We start from the raw sequence: 25,992 nt of genomic DNA on the forward strand, positions 1-25,992 counted from the left end.
ATACCAGGGCCTTCCCTGTCGTTGCTTTTCCCTATAGGAACCCTCGCGAGCGTTCTAACGAACTTACACGAACATTAGAAAGTCGAGCAATGCTTCAAAGCTCCTGGCGATGGGTGTCTGATCCTAGACAGTCAGCCTCCCCCGGCGTGGGCTTGAGGTGCTCTCTGTCCAAGCGTGCAGCGGGGATCCTCCATGTCTCATTCTCCCGTGATAAACGGGGCTGGCCAGCCACTGAACGGCTCGGGCATCTCAAAATAGCTCCCTCTCGAGCTCGCTCTGTACGTTTTGGGTTTACATGCATAGCCTTGAGGGCTTTCGAAAAACGATATCCTTTTCTTTTGCGCATATGGCACGTAAGAAATCCTCTCGGACTTTCTGGGCGCCCCCTTCTCAGAAGCCGACGGTGGAGAGTGATGCTCGAAGTCGGAAGGAATCGACAGACCTCGTTTCGCAGTTGAATCGATTTTACGAGGCCCCACAAGCGCGAGTCAAGCACGCTGCATGCATGCAACAGCGGTTGCAACGAGGCAATTCTCGTCTGGATTTTGTCGTTAAGAATTTGTTTCTGTGTTTCTTCTGTGTGGAGTTCTGTCCCAAGCTGCTTGTTTCTGTTCCTCTCTTACCCTCGCTTGCCTTTTCTTCTGGGTTGCATGCGCCCTGATAGGTGCTTTAGCGGCAGAGACTTCGTATGAGAAAAGAACGCGTCGTCGCCCGCAGAAACCCGGAGTTGTTTCCGTTTTATCACTTATTTGCGTATTGCTTCCTGTCTTTTTTCTTCGTTATCATCAACCGTTGTACATGAGTTGTCTTTTCGCTCCCGATGCGACCTTCGTTACTCTTCTTGCTCTTCCGGCACTTGGATTGCTTTGCTCGCTGAATGTCCATCCGCGTTGGGGCTCCTTTGTCGGCCGATTTCTAATGAAAAAAGACAGCGAATCCCTACATTGTTGGAGAAGTCTGTGACTCTGTAGGGGCTCTTATAGCCTCTTTCGAGATCCCCCTGTGGCCGTGTCCGCCATAAATTTCCATCTTTGGACCCTTGGGTCAGTTCCCGTCCGAGTAACCGCCGGTCTCTGTCAAAATTACCGTTGAGCGTCAATTCTTCAGTATCTGTCGTCCTTTGCTTTCCACGTTTCTTATCACAGGGTGCTGGGTTTCTCTGTTGCGATGAGAAGATGGTATTCTAGTTTTTTAAGCACCCCGAAACTACCTTGTTTTTCAAAAGGCGAGCCCCCCTAGGTCAACCGACCGACCGCTTCACTGCCTGCCTTGCTCCCCTTCTCTCTCAAGCTCGCCGTTTGTCGCACATTTTCCGACTTGTCCAGACCTCTGCTCTCCGTTGTCCTTCTCTGCTGCCTCTCACACAGACGTCGATACCGCGGTAAATGGTTCGAAGTTCCCGCTTCCTCGTTGTTTGAAAGGTAGTCGGTTCCATGGGGAACCCTCGGGAGGGAGGCCGTGGGCCTGCAGTTCCTGGCGGGTCTCTCCCTGCCTGCGACGAGCGACGCAAGCAGCAGCTGGAGGAGCGGAGGCGGGTGAATCTCCAGACGAAATGCTTCGATCCGACGACCACCCGGTTCAGGTTTCTCTCCTTTGCTGAGAGACTGCAGATTCAGCTGAAGGCGCAAACGTCGCCGCTACGCAGCACGGGGCTCCTCGACCTCCTCGAAGAGCAAAAGGCTCTTCTGGAAAGAACTGTGGGCTCTGTAGGCTGGGGGAAGCGCTCACAGCCCGACACCCTCTTCGGCGACGCTGAAGCCGAGGAAGAAAGACGCAAGCGACGCAAAACAGAAGGTGGGTTTGCGGAACAGGTTTCGTCGCTGACGGCCAATGAAAGGAGAATGGCGAAAGGTGACGCCAGCGGCACTGGTGCACGGCTCGGAGTGTATCGGCTGTTCTAATGACGTCTGGCATTCGGAGAATCGAAGGGACGCCGGTCTCGAGTCCTTACTCTCTCTCTCCTTCGTTTTCTGAGGAAACTCCGTTGCATGCCTTCGCAACTCCTCTATGCTCGTCAACAAGTGGAGCTTTCATGCAGGCTTCTCCTGCGCCTTCTTCGTCTTCTCGGCTTCTGGCCAGTGCACTCTTTCTTCTCTGTTTCAGCTTGTCTGTGACTCCTCCAGTCTCCTCTGTGGCTGATGTCGCTCTTCTTCGACTTCTGCTGGGCCGCTGGACAGATCCGCGATTGCTTTCCGATCTTTATGTCGCCGCGGCCGGTGCCTATCTGCGTTCTCGCTCCCTCGCACCCGCCAGATGTCTGTGTTCTGCCTGCTGTCCTTGTCTGCAGAGCTGCAGTTTTCTTCTCTTCGGGAGGTCATCCGCCACCTCGCGACCGTGCAGCACCCGCCGGCTGTCGCTGCGCTTCTCTCTGAGCTGGCGCCTTTGTGCGACTCTCTCCCGCTTCTTCTCTTTCACCGCGAACGCATCTTGCAGTCTCTCCTTCGCCTTCTTCTCGAAGACGAGGCGATCACCGTGGTTCTCAATCTCCTCCAGGCTCTCGCCAAGGTCAGCCGAAAATGCTTACAGATATTCGCTCAGAAGCAAGGAGAGTCGCCCCTGCAGAGACGCACGGTAGAGGCCCAGGGCGACTCGGCTGATGCAGAAGACCGAGGGTCGAATTCAGAGGGAGAAAAGCCTGCAAATCTTCACATGCACAGACACTCGTACATGTGGAATATCGCCTGCGTAATGTGTAGAGCACGGTTACCACTCATGTCAACAGCGAGGGCAAGCGTGTGACCTTTCTACCGCTTGCATACAAATGTTGGGGAGGGGGATGCTCTCTCTTCAAAGTTCATGGGCAACAGTGTCGGAGCAAAGAGGAGATGAGACGAGAATGAGAGGGAAGAAAAGGAACGCGACCTGATGAAGCAGACGAGCGAGAAGAAAAGAGTCGGCGGCGGTCTTTTGAGGATTCCAGACACTCTGTGGGACCCAGTGCTTCCAGGCATGGAGTCGCTGGAGAGAAGGAGAGACATGTTTTTCGACGGCTTGATATTGAGAGCGAGCGTCTGCCTGTCTGTGCCTCGTCCTGGGTGAAATCGCTTCTCAGAAGGTTCCCCTCTCTTCTCCGTCGTGACGGCTGTTTGCGTCTCGCTGTCGAATGAAGGCTCACCTATCGCGCGTTTTTCTCGACTGCTGCTCGCTTTGTCTGACTCTTCGCTTTAGGACTTGCGATCGGAGTTCGTCGCGTTTCTTCCTTCTGTCTTCTCCTCCCTGCTTCTTCTCTCTCGCCAGCTGGAACTGACAGTCGACGCGGAACGTTTGCGGCTTCTTTTCTCCTGCATTGGAAGCATTTTCCGGTGAGTCTCGGACCCAGAGAAAGAAAAGAAGAAAACAACTGTTGCCTCAAGGGCCAGACAACAACGCGACCCAGCGACTCTGTCGCGCCTCCCTTTTCTGCCTTCGCCTCGTTTAACGTTTCCCCAGAACCGTTAAGAACGCGTTTCCTCTTGGCTCTCGCTTTACCTTTCATCGTCTCGCGGGTGGTTCGAGCTCTTCCTTCTTGTGATGCGCGCCTCCGTGTCCGCATCTCTTCTTTTTTTCTCTTGCGTCCCCGCCTCAAACACGAGCTGAGTGCAGGGACGATTTCTCACATCCGTCCACATCGAAGGTGACCGTGTGCTTCTGGAAGAACGGAGAAGCTGTACTACACAGCGCATCTCAGCTGACAGACTGAACAGCTCCAGACTTGATTCCTCCTCTTTTCGAGCCTCGTCTTGTCCCGATGCGTCTCTTCACACGACGCGTGACTGCCGTCGCCTGAACCTCCGTCGCTTGCACATCTGCGTCTCCTCCCTTCTCTCCCACACCTCGCCTGCCGCGCTGTGTTCTGGGTCAGGTATCTTGCACGCCCCCTTCTGCGCGAGTTTGACTTTGCTGTCGCTCTCTTCATGCCATGGCTCTGCGGAGACGACGCCTCGCCTCCTTCGGGAGGAGAGAGATCGGAAGCAGGGGAAGCGCGCGGTGGGAGGCCCGAGAAGCGCGACGGACCTGGACGCGCCGGTCGAGCAGAGAATCGGCAGGGCGCTCCCGCAGCGAAGGCGAAGAGGGAGGGACACAAGAAAGAGACGGAGGAGACTCCGGAGCAGATGCCGTCTGTTTCGAGAAAAGGACAAACTGTCACCGAAGAAATCCGGCTTTTGGCTGCTCGTGCCTTCGCCTGCTTGCTGCGGAAGGCCGGCGGAGAAGAGGGCGACTCCGGGGACCTCTTGGGGTGCATCGAGACTCTCTTCAGACACATGAGCCGGTAAGCGAGAGCCAAGCCTCTCTTTCCGCGCATGCAAGTGTCAGCGCCAGCGTTTCGCCGCCCATGCGTCTTCGTTTGTAGTCGGCCTCCGCGAGTGACTCGCCTGACACAGGAGTTCCCCCTGTTCTTTCTGTTTTCGCTGGGTCCAGAAACAGGTCACGTGCCATGGCTCTTTAGATCTTGTCTGCGTAGACCTCTCGCCTTGCTTCTGGATGACCCGCTTTGCTTCCGTAATGCAGGTGACTTTCCCTGCGAGCGTCTCCGGATTTCCTCGCGCTTTCAGAAGTCTCTGAAGACGTCTGTGCGTTGTCTGGCCGCGTGCGTTGTGGGAAGTCTGCATGTTCTCTTTTTTCGGTGTAGACCAGTGACTTCCAACGCTCTCTCTGTTCCCAGCGAGGTCGGCTGTACCTACGTAGTCGTGTCAAGTGTCTCCGACGCCAGCCCCTCGTTCTGTCGGCATTTACGATTCTCGCCTGCCTTCGCTAGTTGGGCCGCGTCACTAGGTGGCTGTGGTCGAGAAGGCGAACCACGGGGCTCTGTGCTGTTCGCGTTTTTTCCTTTTCTCTCGCAGATGTTCACTCTCCGCGCGCGAGGCGTACGGGGAGAGCGTGGCGATGATTCTTTTCGAGAGCGTGAAGTCTGTCCAGCTGTCTTTCAAGCGCCCCTTTGACTGCGTCGTTCGCTTCCTCTTCGCCACGGTTCTCTTTCAGAAGCCGTACGTGGAAGCCGGCGAGAGGTCCTGGGCGCCTTCGCTGAGCGCTGCTTTTCCGTCGGGCAACGAAACTGACACGCAGCTGGAGGGTGAAACGGACATCAGAGAGGCCGACGTCGCCGCGAGAGGAGTGGAGGAAGGAGGGCAGATGGCGGAAGACCGCGAGAGCGCGACAGAAGGAAAGGGCATCCCGAAGGTGGAAGATGCGTTTGCTGTCTACCGCGCCCAGGTCAAGTGCCTCGTGTCCTTCCTGCTGCATGCGCGCCAACACACCAAGGCGCTCGAGAGTCCAGGAGCGAAGAAAATCGAAGCGTTGCTTCTGGAGTTTTTTTCCGTCGCGGTCAAAGCGGCCCCTTCCGCGCTTCTCGCCTCTCTAGCCAAACTGGGCAGGTCCGCGGCTGACGAAGAGACGGACGTCAAGCATCCTGCGAACAGCATGAACCTGTTTTCTGGGTCGTTCGCCTCCGTCCTCGCCTCTCCCTTCCACGCCTACTTTTACAACTTCCCTGCTCCCCATCTGTTCACAGACCACATGTACCTGTCTGGCGTCGACCGCACGTCTCCCCTGTCCTCATGTTTATCTCTCGCGCTCGCCGCTTCAGGAAAAACTGGCGGGTCTCTTCCTTCGTCTCCCGCGTCGCCGCTCTTCCTCGCCTACGGCCTACTCACGTTGATAGAGCTGTCCGGCGCTTGGGTCTTTGAATTGCCGCGCCTCGAGGGGTCTTTTGACGCCTTTCTCTGCCGCCTCTTCACGGTGCTCAGTCCCGCGCTCCTGAAAAGCGGAGGCGACAAGCAAAAGCAGAAAACAAAGCAAGATTCCAGGAAGAAAAAGTCTTGGGAGGGCTCTCTCTGGCGAGTGACCGCGACCGAGGAAGAAGCACAAGAGATCGAACGCGCCCCGCTGGTTCTCCAGCCTCTCCTGGCCACCTGCGTTTGTCTGCGCCGGACGCCGGTCGCGAAAGAAGCGCAACAAGGAGAGAGGTCGCCTCGTCAAGGACTTTCTTCAACGTCGTTGGTTGCCTCGGAGTGCTTGTTTCTCTCGTCGGCCTTACAGCTCGAAGCTGTCTCGTTCTTCTCGCTCTTCTTGCCTTGCGCCGTGCTTCGCCTTCTCTCCCTTCTCTGGCGAGCAGTACCCCTCAGCTTCTGCAGCGCAGTCAACGCCGTCTGGTCGTCGACGTCTTCAGATCTTTTTGGGGGCCTGCTGTCGGTCCCTCTGAAGTTCCTTCAGTTCTCGACCGCGCGAGCCCTGCCGCTTGCGTCGCCCGCGCAACCTGCGACTCTCCTTTCTTCGTCGGTCTTCCCAGTCAAGTCTTCTCCAACCTGTCTCCTCGAGGCCTATGTGAACTGTGCTCTCGCGTACACGTCCATGCTACATGCGCACCTCGCCCCCTTTAAGGAGGAGACGCTGCGCCGGCAAAACTGCGTCCACGGCTTTGGCCTTTACGGCCTCAGATCCACTTGCGGCTTCCTCCTTCGTCTTCTCGCCTCTCAGCCCCGCCAGGTCGCTCTCTCTTCAGCGCTGCCCCTTCAACTCCGTTCTCATTCTCCTTCCCTTTCTGGTGACATGCTGGAGTGGGAGAGAAGCGCAGCGTCTCTGCTGCTGGCAGAGGAGATGTCAGAGTTCGTGGAGGCGTCGTCCTCTCGGCTGGACGCTTCCGGAGTTGACTCTGCGCAGACTCAAGAGAAGAAAGGCGAGAGCAACGAAGGCCGCCTTCTCCTCTTGCAGGCGAAGCAGAGCCTTCCCCAGCTTCTTCTCGCGGTCATGCGGCGTCTGCAGAAGACGCGCTCCGCGTTCGAGGGGAGTCGTGACTCGGCGCCTCCGCACAGCGGCAGACCGACGCGTTTCGAAGTGGATCTCGCTTCGGCGGCCCAGAGGCGGACCGTCGACGACTTGGCGTGTACGTACAGCATGTTGTCTTCGTTCCTGCCGCTGCTGTCGGCCACCGAGATCCAGGCCTACGTGGCGGGTGAAGGCGAAGACGCAGGGGTGACGAAGAGCGATCAGCGCCGGGAAGAACTTCAGAAACTCTTAGCCCTCGTCCACACCGAAACTTCCCATTTGATTGCCGTTCTCCTTCTGTGGCTAGCCGGAAAGCTGCTTGCGCTCCCGGTGGATGTACACCTGGCTGCTCAAAACGTGGACACCGTCCTTTCTCGCGACTGTGCGCGCCCTTGTGCATGCGAGACCGCAGACAGCGACGGGGCTCTGCCGACGACCTTCGCCTCGGTCAGAAGCAGGGGGAAAGTGACGCGCGAGGCAGAAACGGATGTCACGGCAGTTCTCCACATCCTTCGGATTTGCTTCCGGTGTCTAGACACGGCAACCCCATTGATACGCGGGTCGAGCGAAGCTGCAGAAGCAGCAAAGGATCTGGAAGACACTCAGGGGCGGCGACTGAGGACTCGCGCCGGTCGCCTTCCAGCTCCTCCCATCGAACTGCTTCAGGTCGTTCAGGAAGTCGAAGAAAAAGTCAAGCACACAGCCGCACTGACGCGGGAGCCTCGCCCATCGTTTTGTGTTTTCTCACTGGCTGCTTGTTCTGCTTTCTCTTCTTCCGAGAAGTGGCTGGCGGTCATCTTGTCTCTCTTTTCTTCGGGCAGCTTCCTCTATGAGTTGCACGGGCCGTCAGGCTCCTCAGCGGAGCCGTTCGTGTCGCTCTTTTCCCCTCTTCTTCGATCTGCTGCTTTCTGCATCTCCTCTGTTTTGGGGGCCTCGTTTGAAGAAGTAGATGGTGAGGAAGAGAAGACGGAAGTCCTCGAGTCAAGGTCTTCTTCGCCCCAAGGGTCTGCATACCTTCGAGACGTCGTTGGCCCTCACCTTGCGTCCATCCTCTCCTGCTGTTCCTCGTCCTGTCGTCGCGCTCGCCAGGATGCGATTTTTTTCCTCCACCTATGCAGTCCTTTCCTCTGTTCTCTTCAGTCCGTCTTTTCTTCCTCCTGTTCTGTGTCTGCTCCTTCGACTCACGCAGCCTTGGAGGAAGCCATCAGCGCCCCGTCTTTGCTGCCGCTTCACCGTGCCTTCGCAGACGCCTGCGGCGCCCAGCTGAGAAGTCTGCTGTCTCTGGAGAAACTCCCCGTGGGTCTCGAGACCGAACGCAAGTTGATAAATGCGTACGGCGCTCTCGTCCGAGGTGCGACTTCCGTTTTCTCTCAGGGGCTGCTGCTTCTCTCGCAGCCGCTCGACGCAGCAGAGGAGAGCATGGCGACCCCAGAGGAGGCGCGAATGTGTCTCGACGTCAGCTTTACACGAACAGTCGCGCCGATTCTGGAGGCAACCGTCCGTGTGCTCCTCTCGCAACTGTTCGTGAAGTTTTCACCCTTGTGGCAGCCGGCAGTCGACGCCGTGCTGCAGCTCCTCGAGGATATCCACGCCCTCCAAGGTGAGGCCCTGCAAGCCGAGGCTTCAGCTCTCACCTCTGCCGCTTTCGCGGCTGCTGTCTCTTCTTCCTCAGATTCCGCCGTGAGTCTTGGGGAGCAAAGGAGTTCAGCGAGGTCTGTTACCGCGTCTCGGGAGCCGACGGAGGGAGAACGCGAGACCTGCGCCAGCCTCGAACATGAGGGGTGCGTCGCCAGGAAAACGCCCTCTGAAGCTGCCTGCGCATCTTCTAGTGGTGAAGCGGATTCTGTAGCTTCGGCCAGTGTGCTGCGGACAGAGGGAGCCGAGCTGAGTCGCATGCATGCACGCTTGAGCTCTGCATTGCTGTCGACGACCTGGGAGATTCTCACGGCGCAGGTGGCCCGCGCGGTCTCTGACTTGGGCGCGTGCAGACCCGGCAGACGGGCGGCGGTGCCCAGCTGCCGCAAGCCGGAGGCGTCGTTGGGGCGCCCAGAAGGAGAAACTGTGGAGCCAGACGCGCGGGGCAGAGCGGCAGAAGCAAACTGCGACGTGGAGAGCCAGAGGTACAGTGCAGGTGTCACGGAAGCTGGGGAGAGACAGGAAGGAAGCGAAAGAGAAGCGAACGCGTTCAGCAAGTGGTTTGTGCGGACAGAGTGGAAGCGAGCTCTCGGCGACGACGCGGACGAGGTCAGCGACCCTCTGAGTCGCCATACCCGCCTTCTTCGGCTTGTCGAGGGAATCATGGGCAGCTACGGAAAGGATGCCTTCGTCACCTCGAAACGAGAAGAAGCAGCTGAACCTGGGGTTCAGGAATCAGAGGAGCCAGGGACAGAGCACGCCTGCAGGGAAGAGAACAGAAGTGGAACAGTGGAGAAGACTGGAGGACGAGAGTCAGAACGAAGGCTTGTTCCGGGTGCTGAGAGCGGGGACGCGAAGCCTGTGAGCGGACCAGGTTCCGAACCTCTGGCGCATGCAAATAAACTGAAAAAAGCCAAGAAGCGCGTCCAAGAGGAAGCACGCATGTCCGGCTCTCGCGCAGGTGGCCTATCAAAACGCCGAGAGGCCCTCACGAGATTTAACTGGCTGCTGCGCCAGACGCTCTGTGTGGTGGAGACTTTGACGGAAGGCGGAGCGGACAACGCTAGTGGGGAGGAAGAAGGCGAGCTGCGGGAGATTCGCGAGGCTCCCCATGAGGCAGCAGAGAGATCTGAGACGCCGTGTGTGTCGTCGGCGCCTCGGGGCGAAGGCGAGCGCCTTGTGACCTGCGAAGAGGCGATTTTCAGGACCAATGCTGTCTCGCTCGTCCCGCGTGCATGCGACTGTCTCCGGGCAGTCGTAGCCCTGTCGCGAGTCGATTCAAACTGCTTTTTGTCTGCAGCAGAGAAACGTGCGTTGGCTCTGAAGAGCGGCGAGAAGAGCCAGCAGAGCCCTGGGGGGGCTTTGGGCCTCGCGGCAGGAGGAAAGGCAGGCGGCAAGGCCGGCGAAGGTCCAGATGAGACAGACAGATTGCTCAAAGAAGCAGCAGAATCAGAACGACTCTGGACTCGGCTACCTGCTGTCTGTGCGCAGCGCCTTGTCACCATCGCAGATCCTTCCCTGCAGCAGCTTGTCATTCAGGTACGAGCCTCCTTTTCTCTCTCTACATTTTCAGAAATCCATTTTCCATCCTTGTATCTTGAGGAGGGGTCGCGACAGTTTTTCGTCTCTGTGACGGCTGCACACGACCCCCTAGTGGCCTGCTTCAGCCAGCGCAAAGTGTCAGACAAGGAATGGACGCACAACATCTGACTCGGAAACACTGTGTCACAAGCAGGATCCCTATAAGCGATCCAGCTCGTATTGACTAAAGGGTGGACGTGGAGACAATAGCCTGGAAGTCGGTCGTGGTGTGATCACTTCGAATGGTTTCTCTGATCTCCACGCTGGTGGAAAGAAGACACAACTGGGGACAGCTCTCTTTGGGGCAGCGACTGATAACGGATATCGATGCATTATTCGAAAAGAGTTAGCAGGACGCTTCTTTGCCGGGAGTTGACATTCCTCGCGGAAAAAGGACTTCCGAGCCTCACAGGGGAGACGCCTAAACGTGTGAGAGTTGTTATTGAGATTCTCATCAAACACGGTCAACTTTTAGATGGTGACGACGGGTGTCCAGTCTCCACGTTTTCGTCCGTCGCTTCGCCTCGATTGCGTTTTTTACGTTTTCTGTTGGTCGTCTGCGACCCTTTTTGCCCAGCACTCCTCCGTGTGCTGCCGTCACAAGACTTTGTGGCTTCGGTCTATCGAAACTGAGAGTTAGCGGATCGTACACCTCCGATAGAAACTACTGTTTTCACTTCAGATGCAGAGTGGCTGCTGTGCAAGAAACCGACACCCGCGAGTGTTTTCGGGCGACGCGTCTCCGACCCGCGCCTCTGCAGACGGCCTCTCCCGAAAAGCTGCCTTTACGTCCTCCACCGATCTGGAGCGTTTTACTCCCCTCGAGGATTCCGCTGCGTTTCGATGTTATCAGGTGCTGCAGCTGTCGCCTGTACTCCGCCCCCAGCTGGCGCCTTACGCGCCTCTGCTTGCTCAGCTGATCAGCGACAAGAGTTCGAGCAACGCGCTACTGCGACTCCGGCTCGCAGAACCGGAGGAAGAGGGAGAAGACGATTTGGCTACCGACGACGCGCAAGCTACGACGAAACGGAAGAACGAGCAGGGCAAGGCGACAGTCGCTAAGCTCGTCGTTGTCCAGGAACAGCACCGCCACCTGGTTGTCCCTTTGGTCGTCCGCATCCTCATGGCGAAAGTGCAGCACCGAGCGTAAGGGGAAAACTCGAGGTGCACTCTCCTTTTCGTCGTTCATGGAATGTGAACATGGTCAGAGTGTGAAGTGTGGAGCACGATGCTGGTCTTCAAGGACCCTTCTCGCTTCTGAACGTCTGGATACACAGCATGCGACAAGTTGGACTGGCTCTCGCGCAAGACGACAGTCACTGGCCAAGGCTTCCTCTTCCTTTTAAGCGTCACAAGACAGCAACCGGAAAACGCGTTCTGTCTCCCTGCAAGAGCGAAACGCTTTTCGGAGTTTAGGAAAAAAACAGTTCACCACAGATGCAGTGCGCCAACTGGGACAAGAACGTCCCGAGACAGCTGGCATGCTGTCTCCCGTTTGAATTATGGAAATCCGTGTTGGGCGAGAGTTTTCTGGTGTGGCGCTTCCATCTCATCGGAATGGGCTTCTCATACGACTCACTCAAACAGGCGTGGTAGACGTTTAACAACCGTCTTTAAAGTAAACGGCCATAAAAGGCGACTGTAGGTAGTGCCTTGGTTTACTCGCTTCGAGCTGTAGAGCTCTGGCCTTCTCTCGGGCTCTCTGGAAAGGAGGAGTCACGAAATAAGCGATATGGTTTTCATTTGCGCGTGAGTCAGCTCCCAGCTCTTTCTGCCTCGCTCTTCTCCTCACGTCTTACATATCTTTTTTTCGCCGTTTCGCGTCCTCCAACTCTCAACCAGTGTGTCCGGAGGAAGGTGCGTGGTGGTGGCGCTTCGATTTCTCAGGGTCTGCAACGGTTCATGGGTGTTTCCTCAGGCGTGTTCTCTGCGTGACTTTCCGTTTCCCCTCGCCTTGACGAAACACCACAACTCGCGGTGTCTTGAAGCGCCTTTGCTTTTCTGTGTTCAGAGCAGGGCGATCTGCGACGGCTGTCTTTGCCGAGCGTCGAAATGTCTTTGCCTTCCTCTCGTCGGTCGCCGCGCAAGAACTTCCGCTTCTCCTGTCGATTCTCCTTTACCCGCTTGTGGATGTCTGGCTTGGCCCCGAGGCCTCGAAGGCAGAAGAAGCGTTTCCGGCGCACGATTCGTCAGCGGTCCTTCCATCTCTCTCCGTGGGCGCCGCGTCTTCTGTTCCGCTGTCCGGCTTCCTCAAAGAGCAGTATCTGTGCGCATTCGTCGCTGCTCAGCTGAACGCGTCGGCCGCTGCTTCGGACTCCGGTCTGTCTCCACCGGAAGGAAGAAAAGGCGAACTTCTCTCTCGACGAGCAAGCGCCCCTGCCTCACCCGCAGTTCTCGGCGAGTGCACAGTGGACGGCAGGTCTGCTGGCGAGACGCTCGAGATGTCCGCGCATGCAGAAAAGAAGGCGCAACGCGTCCTTGTGAGACTGGCGCCTTGCTGCCTTCCCCCGAATGTGTCCTCGCGGCTTCCTGGGTGCTGCAAGACTCTCCAGCAGCTCCAAGACATGCTGAAGCGACTGCTGTTCCCCGCAACGCCCTTCCTGATTCTCTTCTACAGAGCACTTCTTCAGAACATCGTCTCAACGTCGGTTGCCTCCTCATCTTCGCGCGAGATCCAGGGGGCGACGAGAGAGCAGGACGCAGGGGACCTGGGATCCCCAGGACCCAGTTCCGCCGGTCGCCTCGGCGCGGGGCGTGACGGCCGCGCGTATGTGAAGCAGACTGTGCATCTTTGCTTGCTGCTTCTTCGACAGCTTTTGGACCTCTTCCCCGAAGCTTCCAACGTCTGGAGAGACATTCTCAAACCCGCGGGGCCGGCACTTCAACACCTTCTGGAAGCTGCAGTCGCCACTGCAGCGGCCTCGCCTGCAGGCGGCCGGGGCCCCCACGAAGAGGGGAAAAAACAAAAGAAAAACATACCCGCCGTTGTCGCCCTGGTCTGCTCGTGGGCCGCTCAGCCGGTGAGTGTTTCAGGATTCAAAATGCATGCGACGAGACCATTCTGAGCAAGAAAATTCCTCTCTATGTGAAAGGCAGTTTCTTGTGCTTCTCCCGACACCCGGTGGTGACACCTCTCGAATCTTTTTGACGCCACATACGTATACATATATACATATAGGCAGTGAGATGAATGGATATACATATAAATATATGTAGATATAGATAATGGATACGTGCAGATGTAGAGCCATATGTAGACAGGCAGATAGATAAAAAGTATGTACGTTTAGATATATATATATATATATATATATTTATAGCTAGGTGCACATCTAAACAGGTAGGCAGATGCACGGGGTGATAGAGTCTTGGGTAGACTTACGGGGGTGGGCGTAGACTCCAGAGACTCGCTTCGGTTTGGACTGACATCTGGCATTTTGTTTGCACGACTGTTAGTGGGTTTTCCTTCCAGGATGTTACTTCGCTTTCTTGTGCTTCGGCTTTTCCGTGCTGCACTTGCCGCCTTTGATGGTTCGATGGCGCTTGGTCTTCTCCCCTCCTCGCAGGCATACTTTTCGTTTTTCTCTTCAGTTGTCCCCGAGGCTCTCCCGACGCTGTTTGCGGTCCCGGCTTTGCCAGCGGTGCTTCGTCGAGTGGCGCCGAGCTTCGGGTCTGAAGGCCCCGGCAGGAGGGCGTTTGGGTCGGTCCCCTTCGGACGCGGACGCGGCGGCTTAGGCGCGTCGTGTGGGGTCCTGGAGGCGGTCCTCGACGCAGCGCTCCTGCTCTCCGTGGGCGGGATGGACAGAGAGCGAGAAGAAGCGCTTGCGGCCTCTTTCCATGGAGAGATCAAGGATCTTAGGAGGCGCAGAAGGAAAACTCGGGCGCGCGGGAGACACGCTTCCCAGGGCTCCGCGAAGCAGATCCGCAGATCCGCGGTGTCATCGTCTTCCTCAAGTTCCGAGGAGGAGAAGGAAATGTGGGTCGAAGAAGACGAGATCGCGCAACGGAGACAGGCGCTGCTGCGTGAACAACGCGAGTTGGAGGCAGAGAGACAGCAGCACGAACGCGAGGGCATGGCGACGCTTCTCCCGCATGTCGGCGGACTCCTCGCCTCTCTGGAGATTCTCTTCCAGCACCGGCGACTGGCGACGCTCGGCGGCTCTCAGGGCGCGACCGCGCCTGCGTTCGGCTCCAGTCAGGGCGCGAGTGGAGACAGAAAACTGGAGGCGGCAAGAGAAGACGGAGATGCTGGAAAAGCGGGTGATCAGGTAGCGCAGGAAGAAGGGCCAGACCACGACGAGGGTGGGGAGGAAGAACCTCGAGAGCGAGAAGAAGATGACGCCTCGGCTGGTCCCCAGCGAAGCCTCTTCGGGGTGGTGAGAGTGAAGGAGCTTCAACTCTTAACACGAATTGCTCGCTATGCAGTTGCCGACGTTAACGCGTCTTCTGAGCAGTTGGGCGAAACGCCTCTTTCCCCCACTTCCCCGTCAAAAGGCAGGCCCAAGATCGAGGCCTCTGCGTCTTCCCTGGAGGCGTCCGAGGCGGCGTCGACCTTCGCGCCTGTCTCTTGCTCGGCACGCGAACAACGGTTTTCCGTCGTGCTCCGCCTCATCCGCCTTCTCGTTCAGTCGCTGCCTTCTGGGTCGGTGGCTCCGACCCTGAACGCTCGTCTGGGGAGTCCATCGAGTACCACCAGGCTGCTTCTCTCCCTCGAGGCGCTTCTGCAGCTCACCTTCCCCCTTGCTGCGCAGGTTCGCGCCCTGCAGGAAGAAGAAGGAGCGACGCCCGGCGCTGCATCTGCGGAGATCGGAGCACAAGCAGGCCCGTTTGCCGGCGTGGTTCATGAGGATGCAGGGCGTCCTGGGGAGGCGTCCAAGGCGTCTCCGTCGTCGCAGCTGCTCGAGCTAAAAGGCGTTCTGGAGGCGATGACCCGCCATTGCTCGATCCTGCTCCAGAGCACAGTGTCGAGTGCTTGTCGCGCAGCAGTCGCCAAGCTTTTCCTCGCGGTTGAATTTGCTGCCTGCGGCGTGATGCTCTTCTCCTCTGACACGGAGCTGGACGAAAAGGTCGGGGCGCAGATCGAACGGCTCCTGAGCAGGCCTCAGACTGGAGCTCAAGAGGAAGACGAAGTGGGCGTGGAAGCGAAGGGCCAGCAGCTCTTGGCAGCGCTCGTGCCGGGCGGCTCTCTGCTTCGAGCGCTCTTGACCGAGAGAGAAGACCAGACGGACGGCGGGGACGCGCGAATGGAGAAAAAACTGTTGTGCTCTCTCTTGTATCGAAGGTGTAGCATCGAAGAGAGGGGAAGTGCATACGGAGAAACCCAACCGGGATCGCCGAGAGCCTCTCCAGCCGGCAGGGAGGCGACCGCGCCTGAGGCTCCAGTTGCCTTCGTCGACAACCCAGAAACTCTGTTCCAGTGGAGACTCTCTGTGGCATTGATCGTTTTCTCTTTGAACTATCGCCGGGGGCAAACGGGTCTGTCTCGCGGCCAGGCCTTGACCCTCCTCGCCGACGACGAAGACCAGCCGGACAGCAGCATGCAGCTGATTGTCTTGCATGCACTCGTCGCGAGCGCGACGATTCGGGGCCTTCCGAGTCCGAACGCGTCGCCTGCTTCCAACGAAATCGGCCAGGTCCCGCCTGGTCTGCTGGAGCCTCTGATCCGCCACTGTCTGTTCCTTCTGGGCGCCGCAGGGATCGAGTGGTCTGTTCAGCAAGCAGCTGCCGCGGTGCTCAAGGCGGTCGTGGACTCCGTTGCCCTGCTCTCTGTCGCGCCTGCTTCGCGTGTCTCTTCTTCCACTTCTTCTTCGTGTATGTCTCGCCAATCGCCGCAGGTGCGCATGCAGTTGCTGGCCCGGCTGGTGATGCCCTTCGTTCGGGCGCAGCTTAAGGCGCCGGACGACGCTCAGCTTCGCCAGGGTCTCCACCTGCTGGCGTATGTAGTTAGAACGCTTGCACCCGTGGCTCTGCGGCTTCCTTCGCTCGCTGGTCCTTCGGGCCCGGAGACAGAGACGAAGCGCTTGCGCCAGCTTGACAAGGTCTTCCACCTTGATCTCGCGTCTCTGCTGGCTGCGCCGCCGCCGGGGGCGGTCGCCGAGGCTCTCCTCGAGCCGGGGACGCAAAAGCCAGGGACGGAGGATGCCGGCGGGGACTTTTTCAGAGATTTCCTCCACATGCAACGCCACCGCCAAGGCCGCGCGCTCCAGCGGCTTGCCCAGGCCGCTCGCGAGAAGGGGGTCGGAGCAACGACGCTGCGGCTCGTCGCGCTTCCTTTGTGCTTTGCCTCGCTACTGCAGCGAGCGAGTCTCCGCCCTCGGTCCGAGGAAGAGCGGAAGAAGAAGCATTCCTTCCTCCGCAAGGAAGTCTTTCACCAGGGCCTGGCCGAGCAGGCCGTCAGCTGCCTGGAAGCCTGCTCTTACCGCCTCAAATGGCCCATGACGCTCAACGCTGTCCGCCTCCTCTCGCGCTTCCTCTCGGACTTCCCCGAACGCGAGGGCTTTCTCTTCAGGGCCATCTGTGGGGTGGTGCGGGCCTTCGAGGCCCACGTGAAGCAGGCGGTCAGCGAGGCGCTTCACAGGGACTCCCGAGTCGACGGCGGAGATGAAGGCGCGCAGCGAGAGAGACAGACCGAGGGCGAGGAAAGCGAAACCGAGGAAGAACACGAAGAAGAAGGCCAAGACGAGGAAGAAGAAGAAGAACGCGGAGAAGGCGAAGAGCACGAGGAAAGAGCTGAAGAGGTTTCGGGGAGCGAAGATGAGGACGAGGGTAGCCGACGCCGAGAGGCCGCAGAGGGGCGCCTCCGCGCGCGACACCGTCTGGAGTTGATGCATGCACGAATAAAGGCAGACCTGCTTCCTCTTCTCTACCGCCTGGCGTTTGGGTCTTCTTCTGGGAAGAAGCCGTCGGAGGGCGGGGACCAGATGTTGACATCTCCGCCGGGAACCTCTCAGAGTCGAGGCGCGCAGAAGGGCAAGGAGCAGAATGTGAGGCCCTCGATCGTCGCGGTGTTGCTTCTTTTGATCCGCCTTCTTCCGGCTGCAGACTTCCAGCAGAACCTCCCGAAGCTCGTCCGCAGCGTCGCGTTCAATCTCCGGTCTCGCGACCGAGACCTTCGCCGAAAGGCGAGAGGGGCGCTCGTCTCCATGGCGGTAAGTCTGGGTCCGAGTTTCTTCTCCGTCCTTGTTGCCGAAGTCGGCGTTCTCTTGCAAGACCGGAAGCCGTCGGTCAAAAAGGGAGGCGCCCAGGAAGAAGACGTCGCCGGCAGCAGCGCGCAGGCGTTCTATCGCCCAGTGTTTCTCTTCACCGTCCACGCGATGCTCAAGGGGCTCGTCGACGAGGAGGAGAAGAAACGCGGAGACGCGCCGGGCATGGAGGTGGAGGGAGACAAGACCGGTCATGAAGAAGCCGGACTGGACAAGGCATTGCCTCTAGTCCTGCCCCTGATTGCAGAGGTGAGGAAGAGTTGTTGAGGGTGCTTAGGCGACAAAGATCTGTGACGTCTGGTCGTCTGATCGTTCGCACGTCGACAGAAGAGGAGTGTAGGATGAAGACCTCCAACCGGTAGGGGGAAGAGGCACAGCAAACGCGTCTCTTGCTGTTTCTCTCGATGTGAAGAACGATGAAAGAGACGACTGTAGACGCCTGTAGACGACAACTCACTGCCTTGTGCTTCTTGTACGTCTTCTCGTCTCCGGTTCTCCGTCTTTCGCGATTTCGGTCGGTCTGTTTTCGCTCATGAGGGATGCTGCTTCTTGTCTCCGAACGATTCAGTCTCTTCTTTTTTTTCAACGATTCCTTCTCGACGTACACTTGCATTTCTGCTTGTGGTAGGCATCCCCGTTTCTGCAGTTCGCATCGAGACACTCAGTTTTGAGGGTCAGAAGCGCGGTTCCCGGGCCTTCTCGCCCTTTAGTGTACAGGAACCTGTACCGTATATCACCGGAAACCTTGCATCACTGCGTGTGTAGTCTGTATGCGTGGTTCAAAAGTATTTGCTTAATTACACAAGCCACTGGGTGTATCCTCTATACATCGGGTTCCAGCGTATGAGCTAGAGGCGCTGCAGCGATAGTAAATTTCGTTTTTTCTTTGGCACCAACACAGTGCTGCCTTCATCTGGGCGTCGTCGATTTCGCTTCCTCGTCTCTGAAATTTTCGTTTTGTTCAGGAGTTAAGCCGCGTCGCCGATCCAGATCGTCTTTCCCAGGATCCGTCGACCCGTCAGCATTCGAAGATCGACGAGGCGCGTCATTTGAAGGGTCCCTCTTTGGTTTTTCTGTTGGCCTCCTGTTCCTCCGCCACCTCCTGCGCGTCTACGATTCTTCCCTTCCTCTACTCGCTTCTGGGCGGCAGACGCCGGGTCGGTGACACTGTCTCCTCGGCGTATTCGCCTGCGTACTTGGAGCGAGTAAAAGATCTCTTTCTCCACTTCGTCAAGGGTGCGAACAAGAACCGTTCTCTCTCGCCCTTCTTCTTCTTTCTTCTCTCCCGGCGTCTCCTCACCCTCACGGTTGCCCTGCTTCAGTCGCAGCTGCTACACCCACTGCAGCTCGAGCAAGCAGGGAGAAGGCGGGAGCACCTCGAGTTTCTTCTCGCGAAGCAGGAGCTGCGGCGCCAGCAAGTTGGGGGAGGCCGACGCAGGAAGGCGAGGGCGAATTGTCTGCCGCTCGTCCGGCACGCCCAACTCGCAGAACCTCTTGAAGACGAGGCAGGTGCGTGTGCAGAGCAGGCGGAGTCGCAAATTCTCCAGGAACGCATGCACGCCCCACAAGACGATGACCGAGAGCCGCAGAGACACCGCACCCGCGAGGCTCTTCTTCGAGAAGACGCTGGCTTCTTCCACTGCATGCTCTTCAACTCTGCTGTCGGTCTGCCAGGCGAGGCAGACAAAGAGCACTCGAGGCGACCCTCAGGCGAGGGAGACAAAGAGGCACACAGCGAGGGCGAGGGCGAAGAGGGGCAGGCGGAAGCGAATTTCTTGCAGGCTCCAGACAGCCTCGACGAGGCCATGGCACTGGCCCGCGAAAGGCGCCTGGACGGCCTCCGCGCGGCGGTGGCTGCGAAGAAGGACCGTGCGATGGTCACGCAGCCTGGAGCTGCCAAGGGTATTTCTCTCGAAAAAGCTTTGCACAAGAAGAGCCTCAACGCCTACACGCGCCAAGGCTTCGACAGCACCAGCCGAGCCACCACCGTCGGGTTCACAGGCCTACGGCTCCTCCTGTCAGCCTTGAAGCGGTGGAAATTCCTCCTCAAGAAAGCAAAGCCAGAAGAGAGTTCGGACGCAAAGGTCGGATCGAAGGTTGAGATGAAGACGAAGGCGACTCAACGACAGCTTCGTGGGGAGCTGGAGAAAACGACGTTTGCATTGTTGATTTGTTTCTGCAGCAACATCACAGACCTGATTTCCTGGACGATGCGCTGTCTGCCTCACCTCCTGCCGCTGCGTCTGTCGGCTCTGGAGTCTCGCGGCGCAGTCGTCGCGAGCATGACTCTGCGTCTCTTCCACAGCATGGGGGGCGGGTGGTCTTCTTCTCGGCGCGAGGAGGACCATCAGCTGTTTCTCGCGTGCTCTCGGCTGCTGCCGCTTCTCCTTCTCCACCCTCAGGGAAACATGTGGTTCGCTGCAGCTCTGAACCCCTACGTTCGGGTGCCGCAGACGCACCGGCAGCTGCTCCTCACCGAGATGGAGCGAACGCGCTCGCGCGGGCGAGCGGCGAAGCATGTCGGCGAGGAGAGAGGAGAAAACCAAGGTGAGGAGAGTGCGGCAAGTGACGGCTCTTCCGAGGTCGGAGAAGAAGACGAACAAGAGCAGACAGACGACGCAGCAGGGGCTGGGGGCTCCCGGCGAGAGCGATGTCCCGCCGAGGCTGCAGAGGCGGTCTTGGGCAGGGAGAAGGCGAGCGAAGAGGAGAAGTGCAAGGCTGTGGAAGAGCCTCTGGTCTTGTCAGACACGCAGATGCGGCTGCTGAGGGAGGAGGAAGAGAAGAGCTGGCGAGGGGAGACAGACGTCGAGACGCGGCTTGAAGAGAACTTCAAGGAGGCGCTCCTTGCCCAGATTCTGCACTCCCTGGAAAGCCCACAGCTCCGACTCTCGGGTCTGATGCTCTTCAAGACGCTCGTCCTCCCGCACTACCGAGACGTCGCTGCCGCGGTGCTCGCCTCAGACGCAGGCGAGGGAAAGCCTGAGGGTGAGGGCGGCAAGAGGAAGAAAGACAAGGACGCTGGTGGGAAGAAGGCGAGAAAGAACATTGGCGACTCAACGCTCTTGTGCGACGTGTACCGAGGCGTCGACACAATTGTTCGCCTCATGATTCAGGAGGCCGGCGAGGACGCCGAGGGCCGAAGACTCGCCGCGGTCTGCGGAGACATCTACTCGCACTTCCTGCTCAACTTCCCCATGACGGAAAAAACCCAACAGTATCGCATTCTCTTCCTCATCAAGAATCTCCACTACTCGGCGCCAGACGGACGACGCGCGGTTCTCAACTGTCTCCACAAAGTACTCGTAAGCAAACGCCCATGAGCTTCAGTCAACAAAAACGACTTCTTTACTGCTGAAAACTTCAACACTCGCTCTAAGCATTGAACTCTTTGTTGAGCGATTTCTCTCTCGATCCTCCTCCTCCCCGTGCCCCCCCACCCACTCACAGAAAGGTCGGTTGTCTTCTCCGCAAGACGCAAATGTTTTCTTTCGTGAGCGTCTTGGGCGCTCTCTCGAGGTTGCGAAGCCGATTCGTCCACAGGCAGGCATCATGGTCGACAGAGATCCAGATACGACGCCTCGAACCTCACATACTGTACAGAGATTCTCTTGTAGTCCCAGAAGTACTATGCCGCATCGGCTCCAGTCTAGGCATGAGCTTGTGAACTTCCAAGATCATTGCATACACAGTGAGCGTCGAAACGATGCGATCGGATGACAACTTGTCTTTCGTTTTAGTCGATGACGTAAGAGTCACAAATGGCGGTGAAACGCACGCGCGAAAACGGATCTAGGAAAGGCGGTTGACGCCGGCTTCACCTGTCGCGGATTTCGTGTTTTTTCCACCCCTGTATTTGCATCCGTTCCTTTCCTGTTGAACAAGGTGCAGAGATGTCTTCAGTGATTCCATCTTTCACTCCCTGTCCGATAGTTTTCACCCGTCTCTCGGCGTCTCGTGTACTCTCTCGCCTCGACTTCTTCGTTCTTCCGCCCCCGTCTAAATACAGCGGCTGTCCGTTTCTCGGTGATACGCCCGTGGCAGTTGAATGGCGCTTGTCTCCAGCTGCTGCTCTAGAGTTGTTTCTTCGTTTGTCCTGAAGCTTCAATCAAAAGCGAACGGGGCCATCTGCGCTCTCACCCAGTTCCTTCTTTGTGTCTGACCTCGCTTCACCTGCCCCCCAGCGCGTGCTCTCGGTTGTTTCGTAGATTCGGTTTCCCAGCGAACTCGTCGTCAGTCGCTACAGCGAGGTATTCCTTCTCGCGCTCTCCGGCCGTCTGGTGCTCGAAGAAGATCGAACCGCGCACGAGATGTTGCGCATGCTTCTTCATCTTCTCCTCGACATCGCCCAAGACAGCGACGACCCCGAACACTCCGCAGCCAGTCTTTTTCAGACTGCAGTCACGTAGGTTCATCTTCTTCGACGAGGGGGCGATGTAGCGCTGCCTGCACCTCGTTTAGTTGAGAGGCATGTTGTTTCGAAGGCGCGTGAGCACTGCGGACAAAGTCCGCAGTCGTGTGACCCTCGTTCACAAATCGATTTATGCTCGACGTCTGTCCTGCTTACTCTGTTCGTCGTCCACATGTCAATGAATTACATATATATATATATATGTACATAGATAGATAGAGCCCAATAAATTTAGAGATGCTATAGATAGTGCCATAAGCCATTGAAGGGACGTGAAGAGAAGGAATTGTGGAGAAGCAGAAGGCTGAAAAAGAAGCATGAAGAGAGTCGAGAAACTCGGCCGAGTCCGACGCAACCATCTGTTGGGGTTCGAGAGGGCTGTAGAAGAAAAACAGTTTTTTATGTCACATGAGCATGCTTTGGTTTTCCACGCACTTGTGTACATTTGCATCGGCGGCTAACTCTATCGCGATATAAGCTAGTCGAAATCTTTTCCCAGAAAACGGAGACCTTTTTTGTGTCAGCGCCGTGTCTCTGTTTTCGACGAGCTTTTGCGTGATTTCTTTGTACAAGCTGAATCTTTCACGGCGTGTGACCTTTTCTCACGGGCCGTAAACGTAAACGTAGTCATGGCTGTGTTCTGTCTGTTTCCCCTTTTCGCCTCCGTGTATCTCCTCTTGTTCCTTCGGAAAAAACATCACTTGCATGCAAGTTGGACAGACACCATGACACCCCGTTTGTCTCCTTCCTGTGGTTAGTCTGTACTGACCAGACGTCTCGAAAAGAGTCCATGGACGGGCGACAACTTGGTTACAGACTGGCACATGCGCGTACCCGATAGTATGAATAGACCATTACTACCGAATCGATCGTCGTCAGGATCTGGCAAGCAAAGGTTTACGTATATAACTGTCGAAAAAAAGCGACAATACGATTTGCATCGGTCGGTACAGAACATCCGACAGAGACCTTCCTCGTTTTCCTTGTCTTTTTCTTCAGGGTATTTCTCCAACCGCAGATTCCAAAGATCATGGCCCTCCAGGAGTTCGTTCTGGTTTTTTTGGACAGCCAGCGCGAACGGCCGATGGCACTGCTGCCGCGCGTCCTTCCACTTCTGCACCGCATGCTGCTGGTGGCCGCAGACAGAGAATCCCGGGAGCGCTTCAGAGCCTCGGGGGTTCTCCCGTCTTGTGGCGACTGGCGCGTGAGCTACAAGGCCCTTTTGGCCTTCGAGAAACTGATGCTCTTTGTCCACCCGTCTCACCTCGACGGTCTTTTTTCTCGGGCTGCGCGAGCGGCGGCAACTCGAGGAGAGACGCTGTTCAAAGTGGAAGGCGGGGAAGCTGGAGAAGAAGCCGAAGCGGCTGGAGTCAACAGTGTCGATCTGGAGCTCGAGACTCAGGTCGCCGCGCAAATCTTGGGGTCCTGCATGCTGCCGTCCACCGGGGCCGTGGGAGGCGGAGACCAAGATACATCAGTGCATTCAAGATGGCGACAACAACAGGGTTTGGATGAACAGTTCGACGCACACACCCTCTCGAAGCTTCCGAAAAAGGATTTGCTCGTAGGCGCGGCCGTTGGCCGCCTCTGGCTGGAGGCTGTCGGGGAGGGTCTGAGACACGAACACCCGTGGCTGCGAGCGGTGTCGCTCCGCTGTGTCGGCGCCTACATCGCGGCGAAGTCTCCACGATCCTACCGTCCCTCGACGCCGTGCTTGTTCTACCTTCATAGATCTCGCGTTTCAAAACAGTTCGGCCTCATCGTCTCGGACGGTGCCCCTGCTCGTCCAGGCGCAGACGTTGTCCTGGCTGCGCTATCACCGTTCTGCAAAGATCTGTTCCTTGAGAAAAACCCAGCCGCAGTTCTCTCGGCGCGCGCGCTCGTGCTGCCGCTCTTGCAACTCGCCCTGAGTCGGCCTGACGTCGTCGTCGTGCCACCCAGGCGACGCCTGTCTCGCGCTCAAAGGGGCGAAGAAAACAACGAAGGCGCTGGAGACAGTGAAGAAGCCGCAGAAGAGCCAGTGAGCGACACGGGTGACGCGGCAAGCGACGACAATGAAGAAGAGACAAGAGAACAAGACGAAGAGATAGGGGAAGAGATAAAGGACGACGGAGAAACCAGAGATGGAAAGCTGGCTCCCACCGATGAGGTGGGGGAGGAATTGGACGAAGAGGAGGCTTTGGGGAAGACACGAGAGACATTGGAGGACGACGACGATGAAGGCGGGGAGGAAGAAGGGGGTGAAGAGTCTGCTAAAGTGGGAGAAGGGAAGCGACGCAGCTCGAGTGGCTCGGACTGCGAGCAGTCACAGGATGAAGCAGGCGATGAACAGGACAACGCAGAAGACCTTCATTCCGATGACGAGTGCAGCGCGAGCGGATCTGATGAGGAACTCGAGGAAGAAAGCAAAGACAGCGACGAAGACGACAGTGAAGAAGAGGCGTCACGCTCGGAAGCGTTAGCTATGCAGGTGCTTCTGCGCCCGCCATGCGACCTTGCTGCGTCGACCGAGAACGCGTTGGCTTCGTCTTCTTCATCCGCGTCGGGTTTCAGAGAAGACAGTTCCCTGGACCTCCTGGCATTCGAGAACAAGGCCGCGGAGCTCGCCTGCAGTGCCGACACGATAGCTTTTTCTGGGAAACGAGATCTGCAGCCTCCAAGTCTTTCTACGCAGCAAGAAGCCACGTCAAAGCGTCAGCGAACGGGCGTGTCTTCTTCTTCCTCAGCGGCTCTTCGTTCTCCTGCCTCAGAGACGGGAAACAGCCCTGCTGCTTTCTCTGAAGGACTCGTAGTGGGGCCTGAGGGCGACAGGGAGACACAGGAACAGATTGAGGTAACGAATGGAGGCACAAGGCCGTTCGTGGTGCAAGACGAAGCCTCTCACCCGCTACTGTTTCTGGTGAAGCGCCTAAACTTTTGGTTAAGGCGGCACTTGGGAACTCTTGGCGCGTACCGCCGGGCGCGTTTCAAGAAGGGGTCTCACGGAGGTCGCGAGGGCGAGAACGGACAAAAAGGTGAAGACATCTGCACATCGATTGTGCGTGTCGGGGCTATCCTGAGCGTCTTCCACGCTCTTGTTTATCAGCTTCCTCTCCACCCTTCTCGGGGTTTGCATTTCTCTCCAGAGTTTCCGCTCGGCGCCTCGTCGAAGAAACGGAAGCGCGACAGAAAGGATGGACGGAAAGGGGCCGAGACGGAAGCCGATGAGAGCTCCGTCCATGGCGGATCTTTATTCTTTTCAGAGGCACATCTCGAACGCCTTCTGTTCTTCGTTATCGACGCGGCGTATCGATGCTCGACAGTTATTCGAGGCGGCGAAGAGGGAGGCCACAAGAAGGAGGCAAGGACCGACTCTCTGCTGCTTCAACTGCTGAGTACCGAACGAGGTGAAGGCGCCTTCGCAGCCGACGGGGGCTCTTCCCTCGCGGCGCTGTGGCAGGGCCTCGCCTCTTTGTCGCCGAAGGAACAGCAAAGAGAAGTCCTCACGGGTGGCATGTTCCTTCTCGGCGAAATTCAAGAAGTGCTTAAAGACGGGGGACGCGAGGAACTGGCCCTCGGCCTCCTGGCTAAAGTGCGCACGTCTGTGCTGTCCTGCAGGTTGAAACGGAAGGTCGACAGCCAGCAACAGGCCTTGCTCCAGCCGCAGAAATACGCAGAGAAGCGACGCCGGCAACAATGCAAGAAGAAACTGTCAAAAAAAAGAAAGGTCGCGCTCCTCATTGCGAAAAACCGAGGCGGAAAACGAAGAGAGAAATCCTGATAAGCAGCTACCGGCACGACTCCTTTGTTTGCCTTTTTCGAGGTGTCCTCTTCTTGTTGAGGAAAGTCGGGTTTCCTTTGCCGAGCAGTATGTTTTTTGACGTGAGTGTTCCGCCGATGGCCTGATTCTCTGGACGTCTATTTTTTCTTTTGCAGCGCAGTGGTTCTGATGTGAGTGTACGGATAATATTGACGCACCGTCGCTGACGAACCGCCTGTAACACTCTGGAACTGATGTCTCCAGTATTTGTAGACAGAAACGTCGCTACGCAGGTTCCCGTTTGACTCCGTATCCGGAACAGCAACGTGATTTCGGTATTGCTTTGAGAATATTGGATTGAAGTCCCAAAATCTACTGTTGGCCAGGGCATACACACAAACGTGCGCGTTTCATCGTCTCGAGGCGGAGTTATTCCTGTTTCTTGTGTCTGACATCTTCAAAGCGTCAACCCGCTAATCACTCTCGTGTTGAGATAGTTTCTGCAATATTTAGTTGACATTTTTAGTCGAATATTTCCAGGAACCACAGGTTACCGCGACGAACGGTAGCTGTCTTCACTGTTAAATCAACACTACCTCTCATTAACCGTGGGAAACACGGCACAAACAGAGAAGCGAAGCAAATGAAGTGACGTCACAGCGTTGCGCGGCTCCATGGCAGCACAT

At 57.3% G+C, this 25,992-nt stretch overlaps 1 protein-coding gene across 1 annotated transcript; it reads left to right on the top strand.

Annotated features, from left to right (window-relative positions):
- The first annotated feature begins 596 nt into the window (after window positions 1-596).
- Window positions 597-25,732, top strand: TGME49_216210 (hypothetical protein). The gene is made up of 11 exons (XM_018779719.1): window positions 597-1,794; window positions 2,288-2,505; window positions 3,169-3,302; window positions 3,842-4,249; window positions 4,821-9,915; window positions 10,811-11,103; window positions 11,969-12,977; window positions 13,524-17,408; window positions 18,125-20,461; window positions 21,365-21,561; window positions 22,567-25,732. The coding sequence occupies exons 1-11, from the start codon at window positions 1,434-1,436 to the stop codon at window positions 25,325-25,327; spliced, it is 16,698 nt and encodes a 5,565-aa protein (XP_018635233.1). The 5' UTR covers window positions 597-1,433; the 3' UTR covers window positions 25,328-25,732.
- The last annotated feature ends 260 nt before the right edge of the window (window positions 25,733-25,992 follow it).

Source organism: Toxoplasma gondii, chromosome XI (assembly GCF_000006565.2).
Source record: "Toxoplasma gondii ME49 chromosome XI, whole genome shotgun sequence".
NCBI classification, from domain to species: Eukaryota; Apicomplexa; class Conoidasida; order Eucoccidiorida; family Sarcocystidae; genus Toxoplasma; species Toxoplasma gondii.

What these genes read in the sequence shown, in the direction of transcription:
- TGME49_216210 (XM_018779719.1), top strand. Translation starts at nt 1,434, where the DNA reads ATGGGGAACCCTCGGGAGGGAGGCCGTGGGCCTGCAGTTCCTGGCGGG. An exon ending in TGCAGCAGCTTGTCATTCAG is followed by an intron (nt 9,916 to 10,810) that starts GTACGAGCCTCC and finishes CGATGTTATCAG; the next exon opens with GTGCTGCAGCTGTCGCCTGT. An exon ending in GCGAAAGTGCAGCACCGAGC is followed by an intron (nt 11,104 to 11,968) that starts GTAAGGGGAAAA and finishes TTCTGTGTTCAG; the next exon opens with AGCAGGGCGATCTGCGACGG.